General features: G+C 64.8%; 1 protein-coding gene across 1 annotated transcript in view; it reads right to left on the bottom strand.

Moving 5' to 3' along the window:
• Positions 1 to 751: 751 nt before the first annotated feature.
• Positions 752 to 11,979, bottom strand: part of NECTIN4 (nectin cell adhesion molecule 4) — a 13,138-nt gene continuing 1,910 nt past the window's right edge. The window contains exons 2-9 of the mRNA XM_041409652.1: positions 9,683 to 10,030; positions 8,584 to 8,874; positions 7,581 to 7,695; positions 6,184 to 6,347; positions 4,622 to 4,769; positions 3,726 to 3,804; positions 2,931 to 3,065; positions 752 to 1,566 (exon numbers count right to left, since the gene is read on the bottom strand). Of these exons, the coding sequence (XP_041265586.1) occupies positions 1,300 to 1,566; positions 2,931 to 3,065; positions 3,726 to 3,804; positions 4,622 to 4,769; positions 6,184 to 6,347; positions 7,581 to 7,695; positions 8,584 to 8,874; positions 9,683 to 10,030 (1,547 nt within the window). The 3' untranslated portion in view covers positions 752 to 1,299. The remainder of the gene's footprint in view (positions 1,567 to 2,930; positions 3,066 to 3,725; positions 3,805 to 4,621; positions 4,770 to 6,183; positions 6,348 to 7,580; positions 7,696 to 8,583; positions 8,875 to 9,682; positions 10,031 to 11,979) is intronic.

Raw genomic sequence — 11,979 nt, 5'->3', positions numbered from 1 at the left:
CCACGTCACCCCCGTGTCACCTGCTGTGTTGCCGTGTCACCCGCATGTCTCAGTGTCACTCCCATGTCACCCACATTACCCACATCACCCGAGTGTTTCAGTGTCCCCCCGTGTCCCCCCGTGTCCCCCACAGTGTCCCCAAGATGTCACACTCGGGCCCAGTCCCGCGGGTCCTTTATTTACAGGGTCTATACACGGCTGTACAGCCCCTCCCCCAGCCCGGGGGGGAGGGGACACGGCTGTCCCCAGTGCCACCCAGCCCGGGGGGGTTTGGGGGGACACGGCTGTCCCCAGTGCCACCCAGCCCGGGGGGGTTTGGGGGGACACGGCTGTCCCCAGTGCCACCCAGCCCGGGGGGGTTTGGGGGGACACGGCTGTCCCCAGTGCCACCCAGCCCGGGGGGGTTTGGGGGGACACGGCTGTCCCCAGTGCCACCCAGCCCGGGGGGGTTTGGGGGGACATGGGGGCTCCTGCCCCACTCGGTCCTGGGGAGTTTGGGGAGTCCTCGGGGGTCCCCGGTGTCACCACGAGTGTCCCTAGCCCGCGGTTGGTGGCACCTGGGGACAGGAGCTTGTCCTGGGCTTGGTGGTGTCCCCAAGCCAGTGACCACAGGGAGATGGCACTTGGGGACCAGAGTTCATCCTTGACCCCACGCCAGCAGGGAGGGGACACCTGGGGACAGCAGCTTGTCCTGGGGCTCGTCCCCAAGCCTGTGATGGCAGGGAGGTGGCACTTGGGGACCAGAGTCCATCTCTGAAGCAGGGAGGTGGCACTTGGGGACCGGAGAATGTCCTTGAGCTCGGTGGTGTCCCCAAGCCTGTGCCAGCAGCAAGGTGACACTTGGGGACTGAAGAATGTCCTGGGGCTTTGGTGGTGTCCCCAACTCCATGTGCCAGCAGGGAGGTGACACGAATGTCCTGGGGCTTGGTGGTGTCCCCAACTCCATGTGCCAGCAGGGAGGTGACACTTGGGGACCAGAGTCTTTGCTTGACCCCACACCAGCAGGGAGGTGACACCCGGGGACCGCAGCCAGTCCTGGGGCACTGTCCTTGTCCCCAGCCCCACACCAGCAGGGAGGTGACACAGTCCTGGGGCACTGTCCTTGTCCCCAACCCCACACCAGCAGGGAGGTGACACCCAAGGACCAGAGTCCATCTTGACCCCACACCAGCAGGGAGGTGACACCCGGGGACCGGAGCGGAGGGGACAGAGCCAGGCGGGCGCGGGGGGGGGGCTGGCCGTGCCCTGGCTGTCCCCAGGTGTCCCCAGGTGTCCCCAGGTGTCCCCCCGGGGCCCGGCTCACACCAGGTGGCCGCGGCCGTTGATGTAGATGCCGTTGGAGCTGGGCTTGGCCTGCAGCATCCCGTTCTCCTGCACGAAGTGCGTCATGGCCGCCTTGATGGGGTCCCCCCCGCCGCCCCCCTCCTCCTCCTCCTCCTTGGGCTCCTTCCCGCCGGGCGGCGGTGGCACCGCGGGGACAGCGGGGACAACGGGGACGTCGGTCTGCGTCTCGATCTCCCGCACCGTGGAGAGCGTGGAGTAACTGCGGCCCTCGGGCTCCTCGCTCTGGGGACAAGGGACAAGGGACACATCAGGGGCGCCACCGGGCGTGGGGTGGGGATTGGTGGGGACGTGGGCACCGTGGGGACATGGGGACCAGTGGGGACATGGAGACCATGGGGACATTTGGGGACATGGGCACCGTGGGGACATGGGAACCAGTGGGGATGTTGGAACCATGGGGACATGGGGACATATGGGGACACAGGGACCAGTGGGGACATAGAAAACCAATGGGGACATGGCATTGATGGGGACATGGGCACAGTGGGGACATGGGGACCAGTGGGGACATGGAGACCATGGGGACATATGGTGACATGGGGACCAGTGGGGACATGGGGACATATGGGGACACAGGGACCAGTGGGGACATAGAAAACCAATGGGGACATGGCATTGATGGGGACATGGGCACCGTGGGGACATGGGGACCAGTGGGGACATGGAGACCATGGGGACATGGGGACATATGGGGACATGGGCACTGCTGGGGACATGGGGACCAATGGGGACAAAGGGAGACCAATGGGGACATGGTCACCATGGGGAGAGGAGCACTGTGGGGACATGGCATTGATGGGGACATGGGCACCATGGGGACATGGAGACCATGGGGACATGGTCACCATGGGGAGAGGAGCACTGTGGGGACATGGCATTGATTGGGGACATGGCATTGATGGGGACATGGGCACCATGGGGACATGGAGACCATGGGGACATGGTCACCATGGGGAGAGGAGCACTGTGGGGACATGGCATTGATGGGGACATGGGCACCGTGGGGACATGGGGACCAGTGGGGACATGGAGACCATGGGGACATGGGGACATATGGGGTGGGGACATGGCCTTGGTGCATGGGGACCAATGGGGACAAAGGGAGACCAATGGGGACATGGTCACCATGGGGAGAGGAGCACTGTGGGGACATGGCATTGATGGGGACATGGGCACCATGGGGACATGGAGACCATGGGGACATGGTCACCATGGGGAGAGGAGCACTGTGGGGACATGGGGACCAGTGGGGACATGGCATTGATGGGGACATGGGGACCAGTGGGGACATGGCCACCATGAGGACATAGGGACTGCTGGGGACATGGACAGTGCTGGGGACATGGGTGCCACCAAGGACATGGCCACCATGGGGACATTTGGGACATGGGCACTGACCAGAACAAGGACAAGGACAGGGACACCAGTGGGGACATGGGGAGGACCAGGTGATGTGGGCACCATGGGGACACGGACATCACCAGTGACACGGGCCCTGTGGGGGACACGGTGCCACTGGGGCCAGGAGTGTCACTGGGGACAGGGACACGGTGACCCCGTGTCCCCCGGTGTCCCCCGTGTCTCACCATGGCGGAGCAGATGCTGGTGCCACGCAGGCTGTCCCCTCGCAGGCTGTCCCCTCGCAGGCTGTCCCCTCTCAAGCTGTCCCCTCGCAGGCTGCCCTGGCGACTCTCCGTCCGCAGCTGCAGCGTCTCCTCCAGCTGGGACAGGCTGGTCAGCGCCCAGGACACCCCCGGACACCCCCGGACACCCCCAGACACCCCAGAACACCCCCAGACACCCCATGGACCACCCATGGACACCCCATGGACACCCATGGACACACCAAGGACACCCCATGGACACCCCATGGACTCCCCAGGACACCCCATGGACACCCCATGGACATGCCTGGCATGTCCCTCCATGTCCCCATGTCCCCCCCAGACACCCCATGGACAACCCATGGACACCCCATGAACACCCATGGACACACCAAGGACACCCCATGGAAACCCCAAGGACACCCCAGGACACCCCATGGACACCCCAAGGACACTCCATGGACACCCCATGGACATCCCATGGACATGCCTGGAGACCCCATGGACATTCCAGGGACACCCCAAAGTCTGACCCCATGGACACCCCAAAGTCTGACCCCATGGACATTCCAGGGACACCCCAAAGCCCGACCCCATGGACACCCCATGGACATTCCCCAGTTTGATTCCATGGAGACCCCACGGATATCCCAAAGTCTGATCCCAACCCCCCTTCCTTGGGCACCCCAAGGCCCTGCACCCCCCCAGGCCCCCCCAGCCCCTCTGGGGGGGGCTCCCCAAGCCCCTCCCAGGCCCCCCCGGTTTCCGTGTCCCCACCTGTGCCCGGGGGTCGCTGCTGTGGCTGGAGTGGAGCCTCCGGATGGAATTTTCCCGGGTCAGCGTCAGCTCCTCCTCGCTGGGGACACGGGGGACACTCAGCACCGGCCCCGTGTCATCCCCCCTGTCCCCACGCGTCCTGCTGTGTCCTTCTGTGCCCCCCACCCATGTCGTCCCTTGTCCCCTCGTGGCCGTGTCCATCTCCCACATCCCCTGTGTCACCCCTGTCCCCCGTGTCCCCTGTGTCCTCCCTTGTCCTGCTGTGTCCCCCGTGTCCCTATTGTCCTGCCATGTCCTCTGTGTCTATCCCATGTCCCCATTGTGTCCCCGTGTGTCCCCCTGCATCTTCCTGTCTCCCTTTTCCCCCTGTCCCCCACATCCCCCATGTCCCCATGTCCCCCAGTGTCCCTTGTGTCCCCATGTCCCTATGTCCCTCCATGCACCTGTGTCCGCCAGTGTCCCCTGTGTCCCCCAATGTCCCTCCATGTCCCCTTGTGTCCCATGATCCTCCATCTCCCTGTGTCCCCATATCCCTCCATGTCCCCATGTCCCCCAGTGTCCCCATGTCCCTCCATGTCCCCATGTCCCCCTGTGTCCCCATGTCCATCCGTGTCCCCATGTCCCTCCATGTCCCCATGTCCATCCATGTCCCGCCATGTCCCCATGTCCCCTGTGTCCCATGTCCTTCCATGTACCTGCATCCCTCTGTGTCCCCCCATGTCCCCATGTCCCTCAATGTCCCCCATGTCCATCCTTGTCCCTTGTGTCCCCATGTCTCTCCATGTCCCCATGTCCCCCACGTCCCTTGTGTCCCCTGCATCCCCATGTCTCTCCATGTACTGTGTCCCCCCGTGTCCCCCCGTGTCTCCCCCGTGTCCCCACGTCCCCTCCCTTACTACTTCTCGGAGATGCGCTGGGTCTTGCGTTTGTGGTACAGGGTCATGACCACCACGACGATGACGAGGACGCAGAGCAGGACGGCGGCGATGACCCCGACCACGACCACCGAGGCCGACACCAGGTCCACGCGGCGCACCGTGTCCTCTGCGGGCACCCCACGGGGGTCAGGGGACACCCCGGACCAGGGGGACACCCCACGGGGGTCAGGGGACACCCCAAACCAGGGGGACACCCCACGGGGGTCAGGGGCACGATCAGATGGATGAGTGGATGGATGGGTGGAGGAGCGGACAGAAGGGAGGATGAGTGGACAGAAGGACAGATGAGGTGGATGACCAATGGGTGGGGATGGACAGTGAGAGGTGTCATGGGGGAGACCCCAAAGGGGTCAGGGGACACCCCAAAAGGTGGTGTGGGACAGTGGGTGACCAGTGGGTGGGGATGGACAGCAAGAGGTGTCAGAGGGACAGATGGACAATCCATGGACAAGTCCATGGACGGGCAGATGGATGGACACATGGACAAGTCCATCCATGGATGGAGGGGTGTCCATGAGGAGACGGACTGACAAGGACATCCAGGGGTGGGAGGATGGACGGATGGACAATCCATGGATGGACAAGGCCATGGACGGTGGGTGGATGACCAATGGGTGGGGATGGACAGTGAGAGGTGTCAGAGGGACAGACAGATGGATGGATGGATGGAGGAGCGGACGGAAGGGAGGATGAGTGGACAGAAGGACAGATGAGGTGGATGACCGATGGGTGGGGATGGACAGTGAGAGGGGTCAGAGGGACAGACAGATGGATGGATGGATGGAGGAGCGGACGGAAGGGAGGATGAGTGGACAGAAGGACAGATGAGGTGGATGACCGATGGGTGGGGATGGACAGTGAGAGGGGTCAGAGGGACAGACAGATGGATGGATGGATGGAGGAGCGGACGGAAGGGAGGATGAGTGGACAGAAGGACAGATGAGGTGGATGACCGATGGGTGGGGATGGACAGTGAGAGGGGTCAGAGGGACAGACAGATGGATGGATGGATGGAGGAGCGGACGGAAGGGAGGATGAGTGGACAGAAGGACAGATGAGTGGACGGAAGGGCGGGTGTGAGCAGGCAGTGAGTAAAGCCAGGCTGGATGAGCACACGATGAGTGGATGGGCGTGGAAGAGGGATGGACCTTGGAGGGATGGGCACAGGATGGGAGGAGCGGAGGAGGGAGGGACAGGATGGGTGGATCAGTGAATGAATGGATGTGTGGATGGACAGATGGACAGATGGGCGGGTGGATGAGTGAATGAATGGATGGACGGATGAGTGGACAGATGGGTGGGTGGACAAGGGGATGAGTTGACAGATGGATGGATGGATGGATGGATGGATGGATGGATGGATGGATGGATGGATGGACGGACAAGTGGATGGTCAGATAAACAGACAGACAGATGGACATACAAACAGATGCAGAAACCAAGCCCAGCACTCCCCTCAGCACACCCTGTCCATTCTGCCACCACCACCCTCGGAGGTGTCCCCGCTGCCCTGTCCCCACCTGTGGCACGTCCCCGGATGCTGACGTTGGCCCGCGCCTCCTTGGCGGCCACGCGGTTGGACACTCGGCACACGTAGTCGCCGGCGTCGGCCACGGCCAGCGGCCGCTGGAACAGCAGCGTGTCCCCCTTGACCCTGACACCCGCGGGCAGCGGCGCGTCCACCCTGCGGGGACAGCCCGGTGTCACCCCCGTGACAGCCCTGGTGACATCTCCCCATGACAGCCCCGCTGACAACCCCAGTGACAGCCCTGGTGTCAGCCCCGGTGACAACCCCAGTGACAACCGCAGTGACAACCCCAGTGACATCTCCTGGTGACAACTCCAGTGACAACCCTGGTGTCAGCCCCAGTGACAACCCCAGTGACAACCGCAGTGACAACCCCAGTGACATCTCCTGGTGACAACTCCAGTGACAACCCCTGGTGACAACCTCTGGTGACATCTCCCAGTGACAGTCCCCAGTGACACCTCCCCATGACAGCCCCCGGTGACAACCCCTGGTGACATCTCCTGGTGACAACCCCAGTGACATCTCCTGGTGTCAGCCGCAGTGACAGCCCCCAGTGACATCTCCCCATGACAGCCCCCGGTGACAACCCCTGGTGACATCTCTCGGTGTCAGCCACAGTGACAGCCCCCAGTGACAGCCCCTGGTGACAACCCCAGTGACATCTCCTGGTGTCAGCTGCAGTGACAGCCCCCAGTGACAGCCCCTGGTGACAACCCCAGTGACACCCCCCAGTGACACCCTCCGGCCTGCCCGGGCGGGTGGCGGTGGCGGCATCAAAGCCGGCGGTGCCGGTTCCCACGGGTGACGCCCAGCCGGGCACCGCGGGGCCTGCCCGGGCACGCGGCACTGCCGGGCCCAGCCACGGCGGCACCGGCACCGGCACGGGACGGGCGTGGGCAGGGACTGGGGGTGGGGAGGTGTGGCAGGGACTGGGGGACGTGGCAGGGACAGGGGGACGTGGCAGGGACAGGGGGATGTGGCTGGGACAAGGGTGACACAACAGGGACATGGGCACAGGGACATGGCAGGGACAGGGGATGTGGCAGGGACAGGAGGGACACAGCAGGGACAGGGGGATGTGGCAGGGACCGGGAGGGACCAACACAGGCAGCGGGGACACAGCAGGGACATGGGACACAGCCAGGACACAGCAGGGACACGGTCGGGGGACACAGTGGGGACAGAGTTGGGGCAAGGGACACCACAGGGACACCACAGGGACACCGCAGGGACACCACAGGGACACAAACATGCTCCAGACCCCGGCAGGGACACAGGGGGACACAGGCAAGGGGTCCCAGGGCAGAGGGCCATGGGAAGGTGACAGGGGGTGACAGGAGGTGACAGGGGGTGACAGGGGGTGACAGGGGGTGACAGGAGCCTCACCGTGTCCAGTTGTAGGTCGGGGGGGGGTTGCCGTCCCCCAGGCAGGTCAGCGCCGCCCCCTCCATGCCCTCCTGCCACTCGGCCGTGTGGCCCAGCACCGACGCGTCCGACAGGTCTGGGGACACCGAGGGGACACTCAGGGGACAAGGTCCCCCGGCCCTGCTGTGCCCTCCATGGCCACGGTGTCCCCCTGTGTCCCTCATCCTCCCCATGCCCAATGTCCCACCCTCCGTGTCCCCAAGGTCCTCCATGCCAGCATCCCCCAGTGTCACCTGTGTCCCCACAGTCCCAATGCCACCTGCGTCCCCCATGTCCCCAGCACCCTCCCTCTGCCCAGTGTCCCCAATGTCACCAAAGTCCCCAAAGTCCCCAGTGCTCCCCACGATTTCCATGTCCCCAATGTCCCCCATATCTCTCAGTGTCCCTCCATGTCCCCAGTGCCCTCCATGTCCCCAATGTCCCCCTCACCCTCCACATCCCCTGCGCCCAGGATGTCCCCAAGACCCTCTGTGTCCCCAGTGTCCTCCACACCTCTCAATACCCCCAGCACATCTGTGTCCCTCAAGGCTCCCCGTGTCCCCACTGCCCATCGTGTCCCCAAGGCCCCCATGTCCCCAATGCGCCCCCCACATCCCCAGTGCCCCCCACATTCCCAACACCCTCCATGTCCCCAACCCTCTCCATGTCCCCTGTCAACCTCCATGTCCCCAATGCCCATCATGTCCCCAATGCCCACCATGTCCCCAAGAGCCTCCATGTCCCCAATGCCCACCATGTCCTCAACACCCTTCATGCCCCCCATGTCCCCAATGCCTCCAACACCCTCCACATCCCCCATGCCCCCCATGTCCCCAGTGTCCCCAACACCCTCCATGCCCCCCGTCACCCCCAGTGTCCCAAACACCCTCCACACCCCCCATCCAATGTCCCCAACACCCTCCACATCCCCCACGCCCCCAATGTCCCCAAGACCCCCCACCCCCGGCGTTGCCCGCTGGCGCACAGGCGACGCTGAGCAGGTGCGTGATCCTCTTCTCGTGGCGCAGGCCGGGGTGTGCCACCACGCAGGTGAGGCTCTTGCCGTTCATGCTGCGCCCGGGCACCAGGAAGAACTCGCTGGTGACCGAGGCCGAGCGCGCGTGGGCCGAGCGCCGCGTGGCGTTGGTGCCGCGCACCTCGGTCTCCCAGCGCACCGAGGGCACCGGGCTGCCCTCGGCCGTGCACGAGGCCGCCAGCGTCCGGCCCTGGCCCTCCTCCAGCGGCGGGCCCGGGTTCAGGATGGGCAGCGGGGGCACTGCGGGGGGGACACGGCGGTCAGGGGCGCGGTGGGGACGGCGGTTTATTGGGTTTATTGGGTTTATTGGGTGTCTGGGGTGTCTGCGTGGCACCGGTGCCCGTTGTGTCCCCAAAGTCCTCAAATCCCCCATGCCCATGGTGTCCCCTCTGCTCTCCACGTGCTCCATTGTCCCCTGTGTCCCCCATGACTCCCATGTCCCATGTGTCCCATGTCCCCCGTGTCCTGTGTCTCACGTCCCCCATGTCCTTTACACCCCCCATGTCCCAAGTGCCCCATGTCCCCTGTGCCCACCATACCCCCTGTGTCCTGTGTGCCCCATGTCCCCTCTCCCGAGTGCCCCACATGTCCCACATGCCCTACATGTCCCAGATCCCCATCCCCACATGTCCCACATGCCCCATGTCCCCATACCCACCACGTCCCCCATGTCCCACATGCCCCATGTCCCCATGTCCCCCTATACCCCCTATGTCCCGTGTCCCACGTGTCCCCTGTCCCCGTGTCCCCCATGTCCCACATGTCTCCTGTCCCTGTGTGCCCCATACCCCCCACGTCCCCTGTGTCCTACGTGTCCCCCGTCCCCGTGTCCCCCATACCCACGTCCCCTGTGTCCCATGTGTCTCCTGTCCCTTGTCCCCCATACCCCCCACATCCCCTGTGTCCTATGTGTCCCCCGTCCCCATGTCCATACCCCCCACATCCCCTGTGTTCCACGTGTTCCCCGTCCCGTGTCCCCTGTCCCCACGTCCCCCAAACCCACACCCACGTCCCCCGTGTCCCCCGTGTCCCGTGTCCCCGCGCTCACCCAGCACCCTGAGCGTGAGGCGCCCCTCGAAGTTGCCCATGGGGAAGGTGATCAGGTGGCACTCGTAGTCGCCCTCGTCGCCCTGCACGGCGTTGCGCAGGACGATGGCGCCGTCGCCCAGGTCGCCGTGGCCGTGGCGCAGCACGCGGCCCGCGAAGGGCTCCTGCACGTGCTCGCCGTGCTGCGGGTTCAGCACGGCCACCTCGGCGGGCACCGCGCCCGGGCCGCGCTTCAGCCACGTCACCTGCACCACCTGCTCCTGCTCCTGCGCCCGGTACCGGCACGGCAGCACCACGTCCTGCCCCAGCACGGCCGTCACGCTGCGCGGCACCTCCACGCGGCCGCCGCCTGCGGGACACGGGGGACAGCTGAGGGACACCTGGGGGACACCTGGGACACCTCAGTGTGACACCTGGGACACCTGGGACACCTCAGTGTGACACCTGGGACATCTGGGACACCTGGGGGACACCTGAGTGTGACGCCTGTCTGTGGGTACAGGCACCTCCACGCGGCCGCCGCCTGCGGGACACGGGGGACAGCTGAGTGGGACACCTGGGGGACACCTGGGACAGCTGAGTGTGACACCTGGGACAGCTGGGACACCTGGGACACCTGAGTGTGACACCTGTCTGTGGGTAGAGGCACCTCCACGCGGCCGCTGCCTGCGGGACACGGGGGACAGCTGAGGGACAGCTGGGGGACACCTGGGACACCTCAGTGTGACACCTGAGGGACAGCTGGGGGACACCTGGGACACCTAAGTGTGACACCTGTCTGTGGGTACAGGCACCTCCACGCGGCCACCGCCTGCGGGACAGGGGGAAAGCTGAGTGGGACACCTGTGTGTGACACCTGGGACACCTAAGTGTGACACCTGTCTGTGGGTACAGGCACCTCCACGTGGCCGCCGCCTGTGGGACACGGGGGACAGCTGAGGGACAGCTGGGGGACATCTGAGTGTGACACCTGGGGGACACGGGGCACAGCTGAAGGACAGCTGAGGGACACCTGGGACACCTGAGGGTAACACCTGGAACACCTGGGACACCTGAGTGATGCCGGGGGTACACCTGAGTGACACCTGTCTCTGGGTACAGGCACCTCCACATGGACACTGCCTGCGGGACAGGGGACACCTGAGTGACACCTGTGACACCTGTGTGTGACACCTGAGGGACACCTGAGAGACACCTGGAACACCTGAGTGTGGGTACAGGCACCTCCACGCGGCCACTGCCTGCGGGACAGGGGACAGCTGAGGGACACCTGAGTGTGACACCTGGGACACCTGAGGGACACCTGAGTGTGTCACCAGGTGTGGCACCGAGCAGGCACAGGGATGTGCGGGGGGACACGGTGGGGACAGAGATGTGGCACCTCCACCCGCCCCCACCTGCGGGGACACACGGGGACCTCAGCGTGACCCCTGCGTCACCCGTGGGCACCAGGTGTGATTCCAGGTGTGCAAGGGGCTGTGGGGCAGCCACGTGTGCCCTGTGCCACCACCTGTGGGCACCTGGGGTGATTCCAGGGGTGTGAGAGCACACCTGGACACACTCACACACACCTGGGCACACCTGGGGACAATCACACACACCTGGGCAGGGGGCCGAAACAGCCCCGGCAGCGGGGACCGGGGGGTCCCGGGGGCGTTTGGGGGGGGTCCCCCCAAACTCCCACGGGGGTCCCCGTGGGGTAGAACCCCGCGATGGGGGGAGGGGGAGCCGCTCGGGGCGGTTTTTTTCCCACGGGGACGCGCGCGCACGTGCGGGGCCACCCCCTGTCCCCTCACCCCGGGGGGGGGGACACGCGCACGGAGGGACCACACTCACACACACCTGGGCATACCTGTAGGATTTGGGGTTCAGGTTGGGGGGCTGGCTGGGCTTTGGGGTGCAGGATTTGGGGACTGGCTGAGGTTTTGGGGGAAGGTTTGTGGTTGAGAATTTAGGGTGCAGAATGTGGGGTGCCGGATTTGGGGAGCAGATTTGGGGAGCAGGATTTAGGGTGCAGAATGTGGGGTGCCGGATTTGGGGAGCAGATTTGGGGAGCAGGATTTAGGGTGCAGGATTTGGGGTGCAGTTTTGGGGAGCAGATTTGGGGTGCAGAATGTGGGGTGCAGGATTTGGGGGGCAGTTTTGGGGAGCAGTTTTGTGGTGCAGATTTGGGATGCAGGGTTTGGGGTGCAGGATTTGGGGGTGCAGTTTTGGGGAGCAGTTATGGGGTGCAGATTTGGGGTGCAGGATTTGGGGTGCAGATTTGGGGTGCAGTTTTGGGGGCTGGATTTGGGGAGA

Source organism: Onychostruthus taczanowskii, unplaced genomic scaffold, assembly GCF_017590055.1.
Source record: "Onychostruthus taczanowskii isolate IOZ18803 unplaced genomic scaffold, ASM1759005v1 scaffold304, whole genome shotgun sequence".
Lineage (NCBI taxonomy): Eukaryota > Metazoa > Chordata > Aves > Passeriformes > Passeridae > Onychostruthus > Onychostruthus taczanowskii.
Note: the sequence above shows the minus strand (reverse complement) of the source record. Positions and strands in the feature narration are given on the sequence as shown.